This window comes from Excalfactoria chinensis, chromosome 3 (genome assembly GCF_039878825.1).
Source record: "Excalfactoria chinensis isolate bCotChi1 chromosome 3, bCotChi1.hap2, whole genome shotgun sequence".
NCBI classification, from domain to species: Eukaryota; Metazoa; Chordata; class Aves; order Galliformes; family Phasianidae; genus Excalfactoria; species Excalfactoria chinensis.
In genome coordinates this window covers 12,231,673-12,253,954 of record NC_092827.1, presented here as the reverse complement: position 1 = coordinate 12,253,954, position 22,282 = coordinate 12,231,673, and the positions used below count along the sequence as shown (strand labels likewise).

General features: G+C 44.4%; 1 protein-coding gene across 1 annotated transcript; it reads left to right on the top strand.

The window, feature by feature from the left end:
• Positions 1–1,453: 1,453 nt before the first annotated feature.
• Positions 1,454–22,236, top strand: TRIB2 (tribbles pseudokinase 2). Its single transcript, XM_072333409.1, has 4 exons — positions 1,454–1,544; positions 2,355–2,774; positions 6,643–6,935; positions 19,844–22,236. Exons 2-4 carry the CDS (start codon positions 2,505–2,507, stop codon positions 20,310–20,312), a joined length of 1,032 nt encoding a protein of 343 aa, XP_072189510.1. The 5' UTR covers positions 1,454–1,544; positions 2,355–2,504; the 3' UTR covers positions 20,313–22,236.
• The last annotated feature ends 46 nt before the right edge of the window (positions 22,237–22,282 follow it).

The window sequence follows — 22,282 nt, the reverse complement described above, 5'->3', positions numbered from 1 at the left end:
AGTATCCGGCACTGCTCATCCCATTTCTAAAAATGGTATTGGAGAGTTATAGGGTATTCAGAGGTGAAGGGAAGGACTGAAGAATGTGGGCAAACACCTCTTCATCTTTTGAGGCAGATAGCAAGCACTGGGTCTGCAGGTCATCCTAGAGACTGCTGCACATCACTGCTTCTGTGTCCTTCATCACTGCCTAAGGGACATTCACCAAGAACAAATCTCAGTAGTCTCTGATATCTGAGGTTCGTCTGCCCCATTCCAAGGTTGATTCAGGACTACAACAATCCTTTCTCAGTGGCGTTCCTCTTATAACTACCTAGTATGGCATGGAGAGCCTCTTACATGGAAGAAGAGTGACGAACTGAGAGTGATGCCATGAGAACTACACTCATCGCATCCTTGTTTGTGCATTCCCTACCAAGACATGTCCACTTTGGGGGAATCCCTCCAGCCTCTCCACAGCCCTGCTTGGAGGCATTTCTCTTTGTCCCAAAGTTATCCTCTGGGTAACTTTGTCATCAAAGCCTTTTCATAATTAGCCGGCTCTTTTGATTCACCAGCATCACAAAATCATAGAATAATAGAAACATAGAATGGCCTGGGTTGAAAAGAACCTCAAATATCACCTAGTTTCAACTCCCCTGCTATATGCAGGGTTGCCAGTCACCAGACCAGGCTGCTGAGAGCCACATCCAGCTTGGCCTTGACTGCATCCAGGGATGGGACATCCACAGCCTCCTTGGGCATTCTGTTCCAGTGCTTCACCACCCTCTGAGTGATCATCTAAAGCACAGAGCCATTAAGGTTAGAAAAGACCACTAAAATTATTTAGTCCAACTGTCAATGCCCACTAAACCATGCCCCTCAGTGCCACATCTCCATATTTATTGGACGCCTCCAAGGATGGTGACTCCACCACCACCTTCCAATCCTCCCTTCCTCCCTCAGTCCTTTTCTCCCTTCCTCCCTCCCTTCCTTTTTTCTTTTCTGTCGTTCTTTTAAAGGGAGCACCCCTTCCACCCGGTTGCAGCTACAGCTGCTCTAAGGACGAGCAGCCCCACGCTGCCCGGAGGAAAAAAAAAGAAGCGATTTCTTCATTGACAAAAAAAAGAGAAACCAAACACGCCCGCTGCGGCTCAGGCACATGCAACGCACCCGGCATCCGCATACAACGGCCGCACTCTTCCTTTAGGATTCCTTCTCGAGTTTGGAAGTTATTATTAATTATAATTAATTAGCTCACATCTCACCCCCAACCGCAAGGGCAACCCCCCGAGAAGCAGAATCCGACTGCCGAACAACCCCAACCCGCTTTCACCTTGTTTACCCCGAGCGCCGCTGGCGGCGGGGGGAGGCGGCCAGGATGGGGAGGGGCGGGGCGGGGCGGGCAACCGGGGCGGGGCGTGGCGCGGTGGGCGGCGGGGCCGGGCCGGGCCGGGCCGGGCCGGGGCGTGCGGCGGCGGCGGGGCAGTCAGCCTGCGCGCTGGGCACCGTGCGGGCGTGCGGCGGCCGGCAGCGAGGCTCGGAGCAGCCAGCGTCCCCGCCACGTAAGTAGCTTTGATGAGGCGGGGGGAGACGATGCCCTGTTGAAGGGGAAAGGCGCGGCCATCCTTTCCTTCCCTCTTGTGCAACCCTCGGGCGCGGGGGGGAATCCCAAACAAAAACTGCGCTCTCCTTTTGGTTGTTTTTCTTTTTTTCTCTCTTTTTTTTTTCCTTTTTTTTTTTTTTTTCTTTTTTAAATCATCATTATTATTATTTTAAGCGTTTGCACAGCTTATCGTATCTGCACTGAGAATTGAGCCCCCTTCTCGCAGCGTTATTATTATTTTTTCTCCTCTTTTTCCTTTGTGCCCCCAAGCCCAAATCCCGCTGTGCGGTGAAAAGCGTTCATCCTCCCTTGATACTTTTTGTTCTACCGGTGAGGCGGTCGCAGCGACTCCCAAGCCCCCGTTCCCCACGCGGAGCTGCGCTTCGAGGCGGCCTCTCGGAGTCCCCCGCTGCGCCGCGCTCTCTTTTGTCGGCCCGGCGGCCGCTGCCCGCTCCCGGTTAAATGCTCCTTCGTTATTTCGCGGGGCATTTTCGGAACGCCGCGGGCGCCAGCGGCGGAGCTGCCACGCCATCTACAGCCCGGCTTCGGCAGCGCGGATCAGCTTCGCTGTAGAAGAGAGAGAAAGGACTGTCCCCGCGCGCGCAGCGCCCGACTTAACCTTTTGTTTTCGCCCCGCGGAAGCGCCGAGCCCCGGCCGCGCCGCTCCGCGCCCCGCTCCGTGCCGCACCGCCCCCCGCCCCGCTCCGCTCCGCGCCCGGCCGCCGGCGGAACAAAGGGCGGCGGGCTGAGCGCTCTCTCCCCGTGCCAGGACGCGGCGCTGAGGCTGGTCGCCCGCCGCCGCCGCTCTCCCGCTCCCGCCCCCCCGGCGCACACAAAGGCGGCCGCAGCTGGACGGGCGAGGGACCGCTCTCCACGCCAGGGCTCCGGTGCAGCGTCTCGGCTGGGCTTCTCCATACTCATGAACATACAAAGGTCAACCCCTATCACGATAGCACGATATGGGAGACCGCGGAATAAAACCCAGGATTTTGAGGAGCTTTCGTCCATACGGTCCATCGAGCCAAGCCAGAGTTTTAGTCCGAATCTAGGCTCGCCGAGCCCGCCGGAGACCCCGAACTTGTCGCATTGCGTTTCTTGCATCGGGAAATACTTATTGTTGGAGCCTCTCGAGGGAGACCACGTTTTCCGAGCCGTACATCTACACAGTGGCGAGGAGCTGGTTTGCAAGGTAATGCTTCTCCTTGTTATCCTCGTGTCTCGTGTCAGTTTCCCGTGTCTTGCAGCAGGGCCGAGTGCAGCCGTGGGCTTCAATTATTAAAACACTTTTAAAAATGAAAGGCGCAGGAGCAGCATTCAGGGTGCATCCTGGAACTTTTCCCTCTCTCCAGACAATGGCCACGTTCTAGCGGTGGCCCGCAGCCAGCTCTGCCTCTCACCCTGGGGACATTGTTCTGGAAAGAGCAGTCCTTTAAGTAGGTCTTAGCGAGAGTTCAGGGCAGGAGAAAACCTCATGTTCCCCACTCTCACTTCTCAAAATGGAACGGGGAATCGCCAGCTTGTTTGGAGGTGTTGGGACCTGCTGGCTGCTTCGGTTTTTCTCCCCATCCCTTGTTCTGGGATGGAAGAGGATGCGGAAGCGGGAAGGTCGCAATCAGCTTTGTCTCAAAAGTGATTTTTAAAGAGGAAAAAAAAAAAAAACACCACATCGAATGAATCAGCCCAAGCTCCTTCACCATGGAGCTTGTTTGCAAACATCACCCTCCCCCCATTGCACAACTGAGCAAGAATAAAACCTGCACACCTACGGCTTTCGGAGGAGCAGACAAAATAGCTGGCCCGCTCTTTGTAGCCCGTCTGCTCTCCATACCTCCTCCCTGATTGCTCTGCCCTCAGAGGTGAGCTGTTGGAGGAAGACCCCCACGTGTCTGCATCTGTCGAGGGATGTTATCCTCCTTTTGGGCTGAGAGGCATATTTTCCTTTGTTCCTAAATTGCAGATCTCATTGTCTGTAGTGAGCCAGACTCGTGCCCCGCAGTAGTAGTTCTTGTAACTATGGAGCACGTTGCAACCTTGCAGCGGGCACTGCAGTATTTGCATTGTTCCTGAAATAGAGAATTGTGCCCTTTGGCAGTTTTGGGTGTCAAACTAGTGCAAAAACTGAAAAGGAGACGTATTGTAACTCGTTCACATTCCAGGGATTAATGCTCGTGTTACTGATGGTTTCATACTTCTGTGCTCAATTCATAAGTTCAGGACTGGCTCATGGCAGGGAAGTGAAAATAATTGCTCCTGTTTCTCTGTTTGTAGAGCCCGGAGTTCAGAGGGTGATTTAAATGTGCTCATTGATTGAGTTATACAACCCGATGTTAAGGCAGCTTCGGACTTTGTGTGGTTATTCAGGGGTAAAAAGGGCCCGTGACTTTGCAAAGGGCTAATATTGCATGCTGAAGTGAATGCTTTGTTACTAAACTGAAACAGAGCAGGAGAATTTCTAGAATGAAAGCCAGCTCGGTGCAGCAGCACAGTGCTGCACTCTAGGACATTGGCATCTTTTCATGAAATAAACAGATCCCACAAAGCTGCTGCTCTGTGTGAAATCGTAGGTGAACTCGCGTGGCAAGTGGTGAAGCGGGGACTCTGCTCTCCTTTGTTTCCTGTTTGGTTTGCGGGATTAAGGTGGTGTTTTGGTAACAGCAGGAGTGGCGTGGCTGCAGCTCACAAAGGCTGGACTTGATTTCTTTCCTCCCTTTAAGCTGTATGTTTTTAAGCTGATCCCGGCATTTCAATAGTATCGTTTTTTCCATATGTGCAAGGCACTACTTCTAACAGGGCTCCAAAAATACAATCCTGGCTCGAATTGCCGGTTTGTGAATATGCAGTTGTCAGTCCTGAACTCATCTTAATTTAAAGCCTTCTTTAAAATGCCTGCGGTAACATGACTGCTATTTGTCAAGCAGCCTTCCGGCGAAGAGACCTGCTATCTGGTATCTTATTGAAGGTGCTCTTGGAGATTGCTTGCACAAACATTGGGTTGGATAACAGACACATACTGATGATTCTCAAGATTCATTTGGCTGCACCCACTGACTGTACAGATGCCGTTATTTGCTTCGAGGATCTGTGGCATCCAAACAATGGTAACTTCTCACTTCCAATTCCCAGTGAGAACTAAATCAAACTGCAGCTTATTGGACATTTGCTGAACTGAGGCCAGGGATTTTAAAAGCTGGGATACAAAGAAGCCTTTTATAAAAGGTATTCTTCCCTGTAGCAATGTGATGGTGCTTCCCATCTCCCCCTTTTCAAACACAGAGTTGATGCAGATCCATACCTGCTTAACCTAACCTGACAATCCCAAAATGTGGCAAATTTCTATTAGGACAGTCTGGTTAGGACAGAGCTCTGCACTTTTTTTCACAAGGGATTTGAGCTCTGAATATTCCCATTTAAATTTCATTTTACAGCAACCTCTTTGTAGCATGGCCATTCACTAAGAGTTCAGAGATATAAATGTCAATGAGTTCTCCTCTGGAATGATTTACACTCGGGTGATTTCAGCAACACCCCTCCCCAGTTCTGCTTCCTTGGCTTGCCTTGTCGCCAGAATGCCTCCCTGCTGATCTGCCCCCTGCAAAACGTGTGGGATCTGGCTGGCAGCCCTTAAGGTTGTGTCCGCTATGCTGGAACTCAGCCTCACAGGTGTGCGGCAAGGAGGGTTCAATTCCATTGTGTGGGTTTTCGGTTCTCTTCTGGGGAAGGGGTTGGTTAGGATTGTGCTCTGAAACAATACGTGGCACAGGTTGTGAAGCCTTAGGGAAATTCAGATTGAACTGTCTCTCTAACGCCCGGTCCTGAAAGCTTTGTAAAGGTTCAAAGAAAGCAAGGAGGTTTGCTTCTGGGAGAGTATGCAGATACCTGCTACTGCAATCGAAATGCCAGATAGAATACAAAAATAGGATTTAAACCGCTGTGTTTGGTAGCTTTACCAGGCTCTTCATTTTTGTGTTCAATTAAAATGGGACGTGACTACCTTAAATTCTTTTTACCCAAGTAACTAAACACGGGAGAGCGAGTTACATATTAATAGCATTTTCATGCTGGTGGAAACACTAATCCCTTACTTTGTAGCACATCCGGAGCAGGTATAATTAAAAACAAAAATCCCTCCCATCAATACTTGGCTTATATTCTCCTCCAGCACACTGACTGCTGTTATTCTCAATGAAGTCTTTCTTCTTCGTGTAATGTGGGCATTTCTCAATCGACTCACATACTGATTCATTCGTCATCACGAGATTATAGTAACTTTTTATGTTTGGGTTTCCCAGCAGCCTTTTTAATTCCTACAGCTCATTCACAAGATCAGTGATAACATACTCACTATTAAAGGGACACTGCTTTTAATGAAGCACTCCACTGAAGCACAGAGACCTCGGGGTGGTTCTGCCTTTTCCCTTTTGAAGGGTGTTTGTCTGCACTCCAACACTGGGGCTGCTTCCCCGGTTGTCCTTCTGATCTCATAAACAGCCATTGTAAAACTGAGACTTTGAAAATGAAAGTGACTTTGCTGTTTGCGGGAGGGGAGAGAAATGCAGGAAGTAAATATGAATGGTGAAGGATGATATTTAAACCTGAAAATCTGCCAAGATTTAATGGGTTAATAAAGTCAAGAGGGAGGCATGTGGATCGGAGTGGGTTTATTTGGATGGCTTCTATCAAGGCAGAACTACTGGTCTGATTTTTCTGTGGGTTTGTTTGGATGCAAAATAAGCAAGCTTCAGTCTGAGAGCTGTGTGTCACTGATCTTTAAAGCTTAATTCAGATTACATTGTTAACTTGATCAGCTAGTAGCTAATGAATCTGTTCTTGCTACAAATTTTGGAGTTCTGCCTTTCCCATAGAGACTCCATATATGTGTTGTGAGGGGCTGCACAGTCTGTTTTGTCTCGTCCCCTATGCCGTGAGCTTGTGACATCCTGTTTGCATCAGTACAGTATAAACTATGCTCAGAGGTGCTCTGCTAACAGAATTAGATATGCTGTCATTCACTGTCCTTTGCAGTGCTAACCCTGGCTTTACTGTCATTGTTCCTGCAGGTGTTTGATATTGGCTGCTACCAGGAGTTATTAGCACCATGTTTTTGTCTGCCTGCACATAAAAATATCAACCAAATTACAGAAATAATTCTCGGGGAGACAAAAGCGTATGTGTTCTTTGAAAGGAGCTATGGGGACATGCATTCATTTGTTCGCACCTGCAAGAAGCTTAAAGAAGAGGAGGCAGCCAAACTCTTCTATCAAATAGCTTCCGCCGTTGCACACTGCCATGATGGTGGACTGGTACTGCGAGATCTGAAGCTGCGAAAGTTTATTTTCAAGGACGAAGAAAGGTAAGAGCATCCCTTATGTTACAGGTGGGGGTGTCTGAGGTCAGGTTCAGTGTTATGGGATGCTGTGCTCTCCTTTGTCACCCTACATTTCATTTGTGGTGCATGAAGGGTTTCACTTTCCTTACTTTCCTCTGCAACCTGATCATGGGATGGATGTACAGTGTGACCTTCTGACTTAGGCTTTGGAGTAAAGTAAGTACAGTGCTGTTTGCATCTGTGCATGGCCTCTCCAGCTCCTTTTTGAGGAGCACCCTCATTGCTGAGCAAAGGATGACTCCTGCAGGAAGTCTCTGTGGAGGTGACTGGTGTAGGAGCTCCCATAATGTAAATACAACTGGTGTTCAAAGAGGAAAGGACTGAAAGATCTGCTATGTTAAAAAGAGATGGAGTCTGAAATGGCTCACTCCAGTGAGCAGGCATGAAGAGGAAGAACAGCAAGTGGCTAGTGCAGATATAGGTTGGAGGGAAGGACTGGCATTCTTTGGAGGACCACTCTGAGGACAGCTGCTTGTTTCCCTGGAAGGGTGTGGAGGATGCTGCGAAGGGTATTGTCTGGAATAAGAGTAAAGCTGCCTTGCTGCTGTGTGGGTGCCTGCTTTTAGTACCAGCTATTGTGGTAGTTTGGGAACTACCCTTTTTTTGGTTTTATTAGCATCTCTTCCCTACGTGCTTTCTTTTCTCATTAATTGTCTGGTTAGTGATTTAGGGGAGGAGATGGAAGACAGGGAATGAAGTGGAGCTGAATGCTCCAGGTATGCTGTTGAAGTGATGTTTCTGATGCTGAGCCTTAGCTGTACAGTTGAACCTTCGGAGACTTCACGTCTCTTTCCTGTTGCCTACTAGTTTTTCTTAATTATGTTACATCATGTATTTTCTTGCAAATTCCACACAAACCATCAGGGTAATGATCTCTGCCACAGTAAAGTCTGGCTTTCACAGAGGGATTAAATGGGAAGAAGGCCATCAGAAGGAAAAACTGAATGGGGATGGAGCCTCTCTTTGTACTTCTTCATGTCCTGGTGGAGGATGGGGAGATACTCTTTCCGTTCTGGCTCAGCCCCATGGGTTGTCTGAAAGCTTGCTCAAGCTGTTGAAGGGAAAAGTAGATGTTCTGGAGAGAGTCACTGAGAATAACCAATGCATATCAATTCTGTTTGAGGCTGTTTGTGGAGTTGCAAGAAAAAGCAGGGTTTTCTGCAGCCTCGGGAAGTCCGCGGTCTGAGAATGACAGAAAGCTCATAGACAGTTTGGTCATTAAAAAGAAGTTCCTGACCCTACAGTAAAAAATGACAATGTGTATCTTGTTTAAATATTCTGTACTTAAATTTTATGAAAAGGTGAATTTTCTAAAATGTACTTCTGCTTGTAAAGTGATTAAAAGGAGTAAGTAGAAGATTGCTTCTTAGTTCAGTTCAGGCAACTCACCTACTCCCTGTTTTCTTGCTGCAGACCCAGTGTGTATGATTACCATTCCCTTATATTCTAATAAGGAAGCTTAAAGTGCAGCTGGCTTTGTGTCCATTCAGAGAGAAATGCAAAGCAAGTAGATGTAGGCTTCACTTTCATGACTTTTGTTCTGAGTTTAATAATTAAACACCATTATAGCACCTTTGATGTAGATAACAAAGAAACTTGTGTGGAGTAGGTGGGGATTTATGTTGTAGCTGATAATGTCCTTACATTAAAATGGATTTTTCCTGGGGATATGCAGTAACTTGTCTGGTTTCCTCTGAGGGACAGGACTGGAGCTTACTTTTCACTGTGAGTTAAGGCAGCGTGAGCTCAGAGCAGTGTAGTGGGGGCGGGTGCAGGCCTTTGCTGAATACTTTTGAACTCCTACCCTGCTGCTTACTAGGAACTGAACGCAACCCACGGCACGAGGCCAAGTCCTGCAGCCACCCAAGAAGAGCGGTGCGTACTATAATAGCAGTGTTTGCGTTCATGAATGCTTTTCGCATAACTAGTCTGCGAAATCACACAGTTGCTCACTTTTTGAGCAGTGTCTTCTAATTGTGCAGTAATTCATTTCAAAGGTCAGATATGACTTGCTGGTTATTTTTAAGATAACCAAAGTGTGGTTTTCTTCTGGATGTGCTGTTGATTTGGATGTAGAGAGGTATTGCAATCATTTCTCCACTAAATAAACAGTGAGATGAAATAGTGGGAGATGGAAATAGAACCACTCAGTGACTGGCTTTTTCGTGTTCTCTGATTGTCAGACTGTAATCAGTTATCACTTTCAGCCAGCTGCTATATTTAGGCTGAAAGATCTTCCCAATCCTTTTGGGTTCACAGCAGTGTTGGTGCATTGCTTGCACCCATCCGAGCTGGTGGTTTAGGAGCCTGCTGGCATTGCTCTCATGTTGATGGTTGGGCTAGCTGTTCTTGAGAGGGCTTTTCCAACCATAATGATTCTGTCATTCTGAGCTGCCTTGCATTCAGAAACTGCTGCCTGTGATGTGAGATGGGTTCTGCAGAATCTGCTTTTCTTTGATGCTTGTGGTAATGAAGGGAGAAAGAAAAGAAGAGAAAATGATATTTTAAGAAATATCTGTGAACTCCACTGCTGTGTATCACCTGTCCCTTATTGGAGCTCTTTTTCAACTGTTCTTTTCCTGACTATTTCTTCCAGTTTTTAGAGAGAGTTGCCAGATTGACTTCAGGAACCAGTAGGAGTGTGAAGGATACATGAAGGCAGTTCCATTTGTTTTAAAAAGAAAATCAATTAAAGGATTTCATAGTACATGCTCCTTCCATTGATTCTAATGCTGCCCTGGTAGTTGGGTATGAAATTGGAGCCTGTGAGTTTTGCAGACAGTTGAATATAACGTTGAATCTCTTCTCACTTCATTCCCATTATGTAAACTACAGCTGAAATTTTTAAGGATTCAAGATCTTGATTTAGTAGAGTTAGGAGTGCTCTTTGCTCCTGCTGATGTCACTACTAAGAATGCATGTTATTTGGATGTTGCAAATTACAGTGCCCTTTTCATAACAGTAACGAACAAGGAAATAAGGTAGAAGAAAGAAAAGTTGGAGGCTGGTGGTGCTACATGTTTTGTAGGGGTCCTGATCTTAGTAGCAGCATTCTCTTGACGTGTTAAATCAAAGCTAGACTGTGATGATGTGTTGCATCTTGCTATTGTGTGCATATAAATATGGCAGCACTTAGATGTGAAATTCCACGCTGTGGAAGCCAAACAATTCATCTGTTTCAAGGTGTGTTTCATCTTAGAACTTGAATCTTGAACTGCAGAAATTTTGAAGATTGCATTCCATGAAAATTATGTGTGCTATTGGCAAGCATCTTAGGTCTTTTGTGTTTTGTTTTTGTTTGTTTCGTATAAAGGAATGTTGGGAGGTATTGTTTTTTTTTGGGGGGGGGAGGAGGAATGTGTCTATGTTTTTGTCTGTAGGTGAAATAAGCAAAGTATTGAAATTTCAGAGTTAAACTTGTTAAACCTGCAGCTGATCTTGATGAAGCAGAGCATCTAAGACATTACCGCATGGCTGGAAATGTTTTGTAAGACTGGGTTAGCAAGCAGCAGCACATCTATTAAATGAGGGCATTGACTGTCAGAGTCCTGAAAACATGGAAAACACTTAATTTGCCATGCTGGGTCTCACCAGACTTTTAAAATTACCTATTAGATTCTTGACTATTTAAAAATCAGGTCCTTAAACTTCTAAATAAAATTTGAATCCAATACATTGGAGATGAGCAAGGATGAAGCATCCCTTTATATATTTCCTATTTCCACGTGTAATAGTAGGTCCTTGGGCAGAGCAGCTCTGCCCTCCTGGCATCCCATAATGATGTTGCAGAATGGGCAGGGCTTTTTAGGTTACGCTAAAAATAGCGGTATTCACAGTATTGCTAATAAAGCAGTTCATCAGTGTGATGTACAGCAGATGCTTTGAGAGAGCCACCTCAAAGATCTCAGAATTAAATCAAGCATTTATCTGCTGCTTGTTCCAGTGGTTTTTGCAATACAAGAATGTTTCTGCTGTCAGGGAATTATTCATTTCTTTAGTGCTATTTATTTTTTAAGCTTTAATTATATTAAAATATTAGCTGTTGTAACATTTGAAGCTTAAAGACCTCGAACATTCGTCATAGTTGTTGAGAGGAAAATTAAAATAATTTTGGTATTTAGATACTGTAATTTTCCCATATACTTTGAGTAAATATGAGAAGCAAATGATAGGCAGGTGGGATTCAATACAAATAATATCATTTGACACATTCTGCTCTGTACCAGGGGTATCCAGCCTGTTCTTATGCTAACACACTTTATAAATTGGCAAAACGTATTTATTTGATGATCTTGGAATTGTTTTTTCTCTTTCCCCCTCTTCCCCCCCCCACATCGAGTTTCTCAGCTTTAAGTGGATGATGCTTGTGACCTAGTTATGTTATCTACAATCCTAGTGGTACAAACCTGATCCCACAAAAAACACAGAATGCTTGTACGTATCCGCCTTTCTCCAAGTAGACATTTCATTTTCTGATAGTAAGTTTATTTCCCTGTATTTGTTAAACTGTAATCCAGTCAGTACTTTCTCCCCATGGTGTTAAGAATCTGTTATTTTACTTAATGATTCAATAGAGAAGAGGTAAGTTAATGCTTTCCTTAAGTTCCAGTTTTCAAATGCCAAGGACATTACAAATAAAGACAGTCTTAGACGTGTTTCGGTGTTTAAGCTCTTCACCTCACCCTCAGTGGATTCCACAGAACCATATAATGCCACTTCTTTAATAGCACAGAATTGTAGGTAAAATTTCAACCCCTCTAAACTATTATTATTTTGCCTCTTCTGAAATAATAGGTAGGAAGGCAAGCTTCTCTACAAATCTGTCAAACTTCAGACCTAGGAGCAGCTACACAACTGTGCTTTACAGAGAAGTTTGTGCTTCTGGTTGCCTTCTTGGGATTTGGTTGCAAAGCTCCTAATTTCACCCAGTCTTCATGGGATCAGTGTGCTATGGGTTTATTGCTGATGTGATGTCTTTCCTGATGGGGTCTGGGAGGCAATCTGCAGATGTAAAACATCACATCAGCCTTGTGAAGTGCTTAAATCTCCTGAGGGCATATGGAGCCACAGAGGTTAAGTGTTGTGCCTTAGGTCATGAATGAAAGTAAAAGCCAGGGAGAAGCAGGTTGGCCCCAGGATATATCTCAAATTCCAAATGGGCCTTGAGTCCAGACATTCAGCATCCTTCAGTGAGACTGTGAGAGGTTAGAGTATGTGATGTAGCTCTTATGGAGCTTGCAGCAGGTTTTACCCTCAGACTGTGTTGTCTTCTGGTGTTTGGGTGGTAGCTGGATATGTAACCCTTCATCTCCCTTCTGAAGGGCAATGTGAGATGCAGCCCTGTGGGGACCTGGAGGAGTAGAGAAGCCCTGTTGGATTTACTTCAGGTGGCAGGTTAACTCTATGTCCTGCCCAGCCTCTCCCACAACTGCTGACAAACCTTCCTTACTTTGTGCTGAGGTGGTTTGTGTTGGCAAGTGCCTGTGTCACTTCTTACAATGGCTTGGCACTGTGTTTGGTTTTGAATGACATTCTCATGGTCACCAGCTTTTTGGAAGGCTCTTTTTCAAGGAGTTGTCACATTTCCCCCACTCCGAGAACTGCATGCTGGCTTTCTGGTCTTTTGTATGACTTTCCAAAGGTCGACTTGGACTCAGTTCTGCATTCTATGTTGGCTGTTTTGGTTGGCATGGCTGGGTGCCCATCAGACAGTGCCTATCGCGAGACTGCTCTTTCTGAGGACTGCTCTTTGCAATTCCTGGAAAAAGATGTTTTTTTGAGAGATTTTGCACTGAGAGTTCAACATCTGGCCATTTTGAAGGCTTTGAAACCTCCATCCACAGACTTGGTGCAAAATATATTCTGTGTCGATTTCTGGGTCTGCAGGCCTCTGAGCTGGGACACACCTGGCTAGTGGCAGCTGCTATGGTAAAACTCTGTTCATGTTTTGTTTTTTTTTTTTAATTGTCCTTATCACACTGTGAAATTACTTCAAGGTTGGGAGTGACAAAGGAAAAGAGCAGACTGTAAACAGGTATCAACCAGGAATTTTAATTTAGTTTTAAGCATATGCTTTTTAGTAGGTATATATCGCTTAGAGACAGGTTACAGTCATCTAAGCAGAAGTTTTGCAAGTTGAGCTGTGAAGTAATGACCCTGCTTTATTTTAGAGGTGTTGGGCTCCCACTGCAAACTCAAAAAAATCTGGAGCTTTATTTGTAATATGTGGTTACATGAGCAAAAAAACCCAAGTTTTCACCCCCCCACCCCCATGAACCTTCACCATGCATTATTTAGACAGACCTAGAGGGGGGAAAAAAAAAAGATGAACATGGCACATAGGTGAGAACAGAGCCTTTTAAACCTCTGACCTTTCTTGTGATCTGAAAAAGTAACAGCCAGGTGAAGTATTTTCTGTGGGCCAGATGCTTATCATGTAATGGCCTCCTTGCCCTCCTGTAACCAGGCCCCTCCATGAAAGGCTCTGCGCTAGATTTCAGAGCCCTTACCCCACACAGACAGTCACACATCACTGCCTTCATGTCTGCTTTTTGGGGAGCTTGTTGTTACCTTAGGCAATGAGGGCGTGGAAGAAACTCAGTTCATTGTGCACAGGCTGGGCTGTTCCCAACAGTCCTGTCTGGATGCTGGAAGTCTGAGGCCATGTGGCCTCCAGCCCAATCTAGAGCACTGTCAGAGGTGGGTCTGTATGCCTGTTTTAAGTGGAAACCAGCTAAAGTCAAGTTAAAAGCCCTAAATGTGACATGTTGGCAAGGGGATGTGGGACCGGATGGGATCTCGTTGGAGGAAAGGGTGGGGGGATATGTAATATTTAGAGGCTTCCTTATTCCACGGAAGTACCGGTGAGGGAATCTTCCCTTAGGTACAAGGTTCATCCTGTAAAACCTTTACTGCCTGGAAGTCCCAGTTGCCTTTTGAAACATATCCTTGAGCCTGTTTCATTATGCAAGAGACGGTTTGTCTGACAGCCTCTGTGCAGGTCTTCTATTTTTTTTTTTCCTGGAGTTGCGTAGGATGCTGTGCAGTGAACTCCCAGGCTGTGTGCTGCTATGTGCTGGAAGGGATCTTAGCAGTGAAAGGAGCAGGATTTAAATTGATGGCATAACGTTTCCCCTCTGATCCTGAGCACCTCACTGCCCTGGGAGGAGATCGGGTGGTTCCGAGTTCAGGATGGGTGTTTGCACCAAGCTGCAAATCATTTGCGTGGGATTTCATTAGCTGGCATCCTCATCTCACTGCCTCCATAAAAGCTTCTGCATTATTTAGGAGAGATTCCCTTAGTTAAAATAATCAATTAGTAAAAGAGAATTGTCTCCAGTGTCAAGCTTTTTTTTGTTTTGTTTTGTTTTTCTTTCTTTCCGCCTGATGGCATAATTGCATTCATGCTCATCTTTGTGATGGGGTGCTAGCAACTGACCTTGATTAAATGACCTGTAAGTTATTGGCCACGCAGGAGCAATCCCTAATCTCTTGGGCAGTTACGGGTTCCTGTTGATGGCTTGAGTGACTTCACCTAGGGAAAGGCTTTCCTGGCCTTGGTCAGAATAATGTTGAAATATGAGAGAGGGTTGCTTGAGTGCCTTTGTGTTTTCTTTTTATGGGCAGGCTAATTTAGGGGGGAATGCTGAGGTACCTCTTCTCTTTAGAAGTTGCTGTTTTATGTTTACCTGCAGCCATATCAGTAAAATGGCAATTTGGATGGCAATTTCAATTCAGCTGATGGTTGTTCTCTGATCTTGGGAGGCATGAAGCTGCTCTTTAGGATCTGTAAACCTGGAATATCTCGTTTTGACTCTACCTGAATAGCAAGTGGCTGGTGTGTCTGCAATCTGAAGCAGTATGCCTCCTTCCAGAGCAGCTGATTTTTCAACCATCACATTGGAGGTGATGCTGGACTATAACTGTAGTCTCAGTCTGCAGCTGGTGTTCCCAAAATGATAACAGAGGCTCAGTTGTGGTTCCGGTGCTATCTCCCATTAGATGGCTTCGGGGACGGGCTGGAAGCAGCTGCTTTCATTGATATATGAGGTATGGATTCCTCTGCTTCAGTGAATAAATAGTAGTAAAGATATTTTCCTCTGAAACCCTCAGACTTTGAGTCAGTATTTCTGCTTTAAATGTTTGTTTTTTAATTTTCTTCCCCTCCTTTCCCCCCACCTCATGAGCTTTGAGCCCTCTGAATAATTCCACTGATGCTGGTATGGAAATCGTGTTTGCTTTTGGAGAATAAGAGCGGAGCAAGCATGAACGCAGGGTTCTTACAGTTCTGGCTTCTGTGTCAAAAGGCAGGGGAGTAGTTTGCCAGTAACCCCTGAGCTCTGCGGGGAGGAATAATGTGAATCACCCTGGAAAAAAAAGGTGTAGGATGTGCAACAAAGCAGTCCGCCAGAAAGGGGTGCTAACTCAGGAGGCGGCATTGAAGAATCTTCTGGAAGACGTTTAATTGATTAGGTTTTGTTACATTACTGAAGAGCAAAGTCTGAATGCATTCAAGTAATGAATGGCATATTGATAAGAAATTCAGAGTGGTATTGTTTTTCATGGGTTTCCCTGACGGTTTCTATGGGGACAAAGGCGCATTTCCCGTCTGAGTGCTGCTGCTGCCCTCTGATTGCACTTCTGTGGTTTCATTCACCAGTAATGGGAAAGCATTCATAGGCAGAATAGCTTCCCCTTTTTAAATAGCCATGATTCAGGGTTGTATTTTTTTATTTTTTTTTTTAACGCATTAGACTAATGCAGTGTTTTATCAATGATCTGATAGATGCATAATGCGCTTTTTCCAAGTGCTTATTCAGGGTCTGCATTAAAACTTGAAATTATGTACTGTAATTACGCAAGCCGTGACAAAAGTCTTTGTTGCCCTACAGTGTGTGTACAAAGTGATTCTCATCCGGCTTTGGCAGTAGTTTATGTTTCAGCTTCAGGGATTAATTTTTTTGTTGCAGCCTTTCAAATGGTCAAACTCAAATGCTTGATGCTTTGGAAAACTTTTTTTCTCTTGTGGGGGTCCTTCGGCTGGCTGATGTGAGTTAATTATTTAAAGAACGAGAGGTCTGGTGGTTTTGTTTTGTTTCTAGAAACGTGACATTAAAGAAGCAGAGTGATTTCATTTCTGTTTGTGCCCTTCTCTTCTTTGTAATAGGAAGTGCTTCAAAGCTGATGGTGATTTCACATTGTAGCGTTTGGTTTTGAGCCTGTCCCCTGCCTGCCAAGGGCCAAAGTGAATTGGGTTGTCTGTTTGTTCTGCAGTTGGTTGCGCTTCCAGCCTTTGCTGCAGAGGTTCAGTGTTCTCAGCAACTCCTTGCAGTTTTGAGGGTCTGTTTGTTGTAGTTGGCTTCTATTCTTTTTTCCTGGATATTTTATTTCAGTGCTTCCTCTGGGAGAGGACGTGGAGGGGAAGAAATCAGTGCTCATCCAGAGTGTCTGTGCGCATTTCTCTCTTTTTATGTCCTCTGTTGTTCCCCCTTCCCCCCCCCCCCCCCCTTCCACCCCTCTAGAGGGAAAAAATAAAAATCTCAGACTTGCAGAAAACAGAGCTCTTTTAGGCAGTGCTTGAAATCTGGAGGAAGGGGAGGCTAGCCAGAGCTGGAAGCCAAGGATATCTGTTTCTCTCAGAGAAGCTGTACAGTCGGAAATAGCAGTTCCTAAGCCAGGCTGCTCCTTTTCAATTGCCTAAAAAAAAAAAAAAAAAAAAAAAAAAAAAAAAAAAGCATGAAATGGCTGTAAAAAGCAGTGTGATACTTGCAGTTCATAGCAGCATGACACCCAACTGCACAGTGACTGTGGGCTATATGCAAGGCTAAGGTGTGTGTGGAGTTGCTGTCTTCTAAGAAGCCAGGCTGCCTTGGGTCTACCCTGGCTGTGGGTCATGGGAGCCAGCCCAGAACAACACAACCAGGGCCTTCAGGAGCGATATTTTGTGACTGTTTCTGTGCATGGGCTGTGGTTGCCTCCTCCAGAACAACTCAGCCCTTAGGGAAGTATGAGCATCCCAGTTGTTTCTGTTGGTAAAGGGGAATGTCACACTTGGGCTGTGTACCCCGCAGGTGGGTGCTCAGGGACATGCAGGAGAGCAGCTTGTGAGGGAAATGCTTGTGCATTCAGGGGGCATCTAGTGCCCATACCCATGCTGGAGTGCAGGCAGATGAAGGAGACATTTCCTTGTTTTTGACTTTGTACATCAGGGTTTTATTGCATGAAGGTTTGGGGGCTGGTTAGAAGGGCAGAAGAGAGATGAACATTGTATTTTTGTTTGGTTTGGGACCTTTTGTTTCCTCAAAGCCTGTCAGCTGAGCGGGATGAAAAACCTGGTTGAGTGTTCGCTTCATTTGGTTGCAGATTATGGAGGAGCAGGCAGATAAGGGCCAGCTGTTGTTCCATTTGCTTGCTTAAACAAAACCTGCCGTAGCATGCGCGGAGGGCTGCTGGCTGCAGAATGCAGCACCTTGCATGAAAATCAGGGGAGGGATAAGGCTTTTGTGTGCTGCATCTGGCTTTTTAGCAATACATTTCTCCTATAGGAGAAGATGGGTTCTGAGCTTTTTTGACCTTGCTGTCTGTTTTTTTCCAGTGTTGTGTGGCATTTGTTATAGAAAGGAAGAGATTTAGGAATTAAAATTATTTTCTTCATTATAGCAGCTGCTCGGTGAGCTGTTGCTTTAAATTTTTTTGGCAACGATCAGAAATGTAAAACAGGGTAGGAGAGTAAACACCACTTCCCTGCACTGTTGACACTCCAGCGGCAAGACTGTGTGTGGGTGAATTCTCTCCTGTAAGTTGTTTATTAATAGCATACCCTGCCCCATTCCCTCTGTGTGCTCTGCTTCTGGGAGCAGCAGTGAGCTGATGCTTTCCTGGCTGGCGGTTCAGTGACTTAATGCACGTTCGAGTAGCTGGCCTCTCTACTTCATTGCTACACATACTTTTCTGTGGAAAAACTGAGCTGGGCAGTGCAAATGGAACCACAACTCGTGTCTCTGTCTTCCCTTTCATTTCTTCCTCTCTGTTCTCTGCCCTGTTAGGAGTGTATTTTCTCCCTGGGCATTTTGCCCTGCTGCTCTTCCTGTGCCACACAGATGTGGGAATACAGTGAAGCTGAGCATGCTGGAACGACCCTTCTCTAGGCACCTCCCCTGTTTGGGACCCTTTAAACTGTGTACAGAGGGAAATTGTTGTGATCTTGATAGTTACAGTCAGTTTCTCCTTGCAGCCAGCTTTCTGTATAAAGTATTGCTGCAGTGAAGTATTGTTGGTGTGCTAACAAGCTGTTGTCCATTGCCAGAAGTGCTGTTAGGCTGGCAGTGAGTACTTAATCAGGAAGCAGGTGTGTTGCACAAACCCCATCAGCGTCTGCACTGGAGGAGAAAACAGTGGCCTATTTAATGAGGGAAGGATCTGCCTGGACACACTGTGCTTTGGAGTCAGGTATCCTGCATTCTGTATTTATGACTTCCTGATCCAAGGCATGTTGCCAAAGGAGCTTTCACCTCTGCTAGGAAACATCTCTAGCTGTTGAAAAGGTCCAAGTGTCATTGTGAGAGATTATGGCACAATTACCTTTGGAGTACTCCATGGGATGAAATGCTCTTCTGTTGGTTCAAAGATGATAGCAGTGAGCTGCCCTGAAACCAAGTTCCAGCCAGAGCTGGCTCAGCTCTCTTTTGCTACTCAAACCCAAGCAGTGCTGTCTTCAGTAAACATTTAAGAAACAGGGCTCTTCTTGTCTGTTTTTAACGCCTGTGAAATGATGTGCTTTTGTCATAATACACAAGTTCTACTTTCTGGGTTGAAGTTCAGTCTCTGCCTGTGAATGTCTGTGATACAGGGAAGGTTATGGTCATGATGTTGTACTAGGGGTGATCAAAGAGAACCATGAGGTTAAGGTGTGAGGACAGGAATACTCACAGTTGATCCCCGGGTTGCTGGAAGTCTGCACTGCTGCTAGGTCACTCTTCCATCTGTATGTATCTGTATGCAGTGCTCACTCTACTCTTAAAGCCAACTATTGCTGGCAAATGGTCTAAAGAATAATTGCTGATCCTTTTGGTTGCCTGTAAAAGGGACAGACTTTAAATATAGCTACAGATGCTAGCTGTCTGAATTAAAAGGAAAGAAAGGTTATATTAATCTCGTGCCATGACAAGCAACTTTGGCATCTTTTTTTCTATCCCTGTGGTATTTATAAAGGAAGAAAATTCCTTTGCAGAGGTAATTACTGCAGCACAATTAGAAATTCACAGTGCTTTGCAGGCAAAAAGGAGTTTGCAATCTCAATAAGGCATACCTGCCATCCTTCTGCAAGCTCACTGCTAGCCTCTGTTCATTCCAGTGTGAGACATTTCTTCTAGTTTGGCCAAGTAGATAAGCTTACTGTTCATCTGGATGCTCAGCTCACCTGATCTTTGTATCTGGGGCTCGACTTGGATTTGGACATGAGTCCTGAACAGGAATGGAGTGCAGTCAACAAATAATCATGAGACTTGTATCTCCTTTTGAAAATCATGTTTATGGAAGCATTATCAACACATGAATACAGCAGTTACTTTTATGTGTTTATAGGACCTTACCAATGCATTTACTGGACATAAATGCAATTGAAATCTTGTAACCATGTATGGCAATGTTCCTCATATGTCTTTTTAACTGATATCTGTATTCTGGTGGAGTTAACTATAACAGCAAGTACTGTGAATAGGAATCTAAACTGATGCACTTCAGTGGTTGTTGAATTTTGTAAGGTATTTTCATTACATTCCTGTACAGTTGTAACAGCTCAGAAAGATACATGTTCTGATCTTTGCTTACCTTCTTTGTTTTGTTTGTGTTTGTTTTGTTTATTTTGCCTGCAGGACTAGAGTGAAATTGGAAAGCTTAGAAGATGCTTATATTTTAAGAGGAAATGATGACTCTCTTTCTGATAAGCATGGATGCCCAGCCTATGTGAGTCCAGAGATCTTGAACACAAATGGCAGCTACTCTGGCAAAGCAGCGGACGTATGGAGTCTAGGTGTCATGCTTTATACCATGCTAGTTGGACGCTATCCTTTCCATGACATTGAGCCTAGTTCCCTCTTCAGCAAGATCCGGCGTGGGCAATTTAACATTCCAGAAACTCTGTCCCCCAAGGCAAAATGCCTCATACGTAGCATACTGCGTCGGGAGCCATCGGAAAGGCTGACTTCACAGGAAATTCTGGACCATCCATGGTTTTCTACAGATTTTAATGTATCGAATTCAGGATATGGTGCTAAGGAAGTATCAGATCAGCTGGTGCCTGATGTCAACATGGAAGAAGACTTGGACCCGTTCTTTAACTGAGCACAAAGACTGGTGTTCAGAAGGTACACAACCTGGAGATGGACACATGAAGGAGCCCTTCCTGATGGTGTTAAATCACATCCTGCATCAGCCTAGCTTGGTAGCAAATGACACTCGGAGGTCCTCTCGGATTTAGAAGGAACCTCCACAAGGAGCTAATATAACAAATGTAGCATGGGGACAGACTGGGGGGTGGGGGGGAGCTTGCTATCAGGTTAGATTGATTTGGAGGAGAAAAGGCAGCATGGAGCAATTGTAGCTTCTCACCTTTCTGGAGCCAAGGAGACTGCACATGCCAATTCTGGTGCAGCTGTATCACTCCTGTTTCTGTTCCATTAAAAATAGTGGTAACTCACAACAAATAAAAACTTTTTGCCTCAGCTCACATCTTGGCATCGCACTGTTAAATATTTAACTTCAGCCATTATTCAGGGAAAGTACAATTGGCTAACATTTTATTATTTTTTTTTTTAATCGGATGTCTAATCATTGATGGGATTAATTTAAGAAACAATTAGGTGCACAAAGACGGACATGAAAAGTGGGTGCTAAAAACAAACAAAATTTCAGTTCATGTCTCTTGATAGCTATTTTCAACTCATTTCTTCTAAATAAACTACTTAATATTCTTGTCAGGAAATGACATTTTAATGCTTTGTTCCCTTAAGGGGAAGTAACTGTCATTTAACAAGCTGTTCTGTTTTGTGTCAAATGGTTTGTTGCAGGAAGCTATTATAACTCGAACTTCCAGATGCATTACTGCTATAATAGGAGAGAAAAAAAATGTAATTTTTTTTTCAAAAGATATGAGATACTGGCTTCCATATCTGCCGTGCTGCACGTATATGACTAGAGAGGACAGAAAGCCCTTAATCGTCTCATTATCTGAGAACCGATCTCTTCTTTACCTGACTGGCCCACATGTAAATAGAGGGCTCTTTATTACTGAAGAAGAGAATTGTGGGTTTTGTTTTTGTTTTCTTCTTTGAATTCCTCTCAACTTGGGAAATGAATTGTTTGGGTTTGATTATTATTTTTTTTTTCTCTTGTTTATGTCCAGAATAAGAAATAAGAGGGTATTAATAAGCTGAACATTTATATTACAGATATTCCTCTTGAAACATACACAGTAATATGCACCTTTTGTATTGTCAAGACTTATTCTATTTATTGAAGAAAATGTCACAGTAGTGATGTATTAAGCCAGTACTTCAATTACGGGTTGACTTGGGATGACATGTTACATGCTGTAGTTAACACACTTCTTTTCTGTTCAGGTATTTCTGTCCCTAAATAACTTTTTATTTAGCTTTTTGTTTTGTTTTTGTTTTGTTTCTGGATAGCTTTATTTGATTTAGACTGGCAAATGTTTTTATTACTGCTTTTATATTGCTGTATGATATTGAAATCTCTTGGCATAAATATTTGTGTTTCCAGTACCTCAGTTGTTCTGATATTACTGCCTGTATACGTTTTGTGAAGTGGTCATGTTTTTTGGGTAGGTACATGTGGACTCTGTAGTATGTAAATGTTACTTGAATTTGTGCTTAATTATAGTATGTGGCATGTGCGTACAGCTACTTGGCATTTGACGTATGGATGCTATTTGCCTGCCTTGCAGGAAAGTTATGGTCCCACTCTCAAGAGGATGTTTCACAGTTCTTTATCAAGAGACAAAGCTAGCTGCAGCTGACCTGCCTTGGTTCTATTTTGGTAACTAAGAATATAAAGGAGTAATGTTTTTACACTCTGAAGATGGTGCTGTGTCAAGAAGGACTTTTTTTATTTTATAAATACCTTATAGGAGGAAAGATTGGTGATGTGCATGGTGGGGTTTTACTGCCTCTGGTGCTTTGTCATGTATTTGGTTTAATGTTTTTGTCCTAATCTCTTCAATAAATAAAATTGTGCATATTTAACTAAATTTCAGTTGTGAACCATGTTCTTACCGAAGGTTTGAGGCACTGCAG

What these genes read in the sequence shown, in the direction of transcription:
- TRIB2 (XM_072333409.1), top strand. Translation starts at nt 2,505, where the DNA reads ATGAACATACAAAGGTCAACCCCTATCACGATAGCACGATATGGGAGA. An exon ending in GCGAGGAGCTGGTTTGCAAG is followed by an intron (nt 2,775 to 6,642) that starts GTAATGCTTCTC and finishes TTGTTCCTGCAG; the next exon opens with GTGTTTGATATTGGCTGCTA. An exon ending in ATTTTCAAGGACGAAGAAAG is followed by an intron (nt 6,936 to 19,843) that starts GTAAGAGCATCC and finishes TTTTGCCTGCAG; the next exon opens with GACTAGAGTGAAATTGGAAA.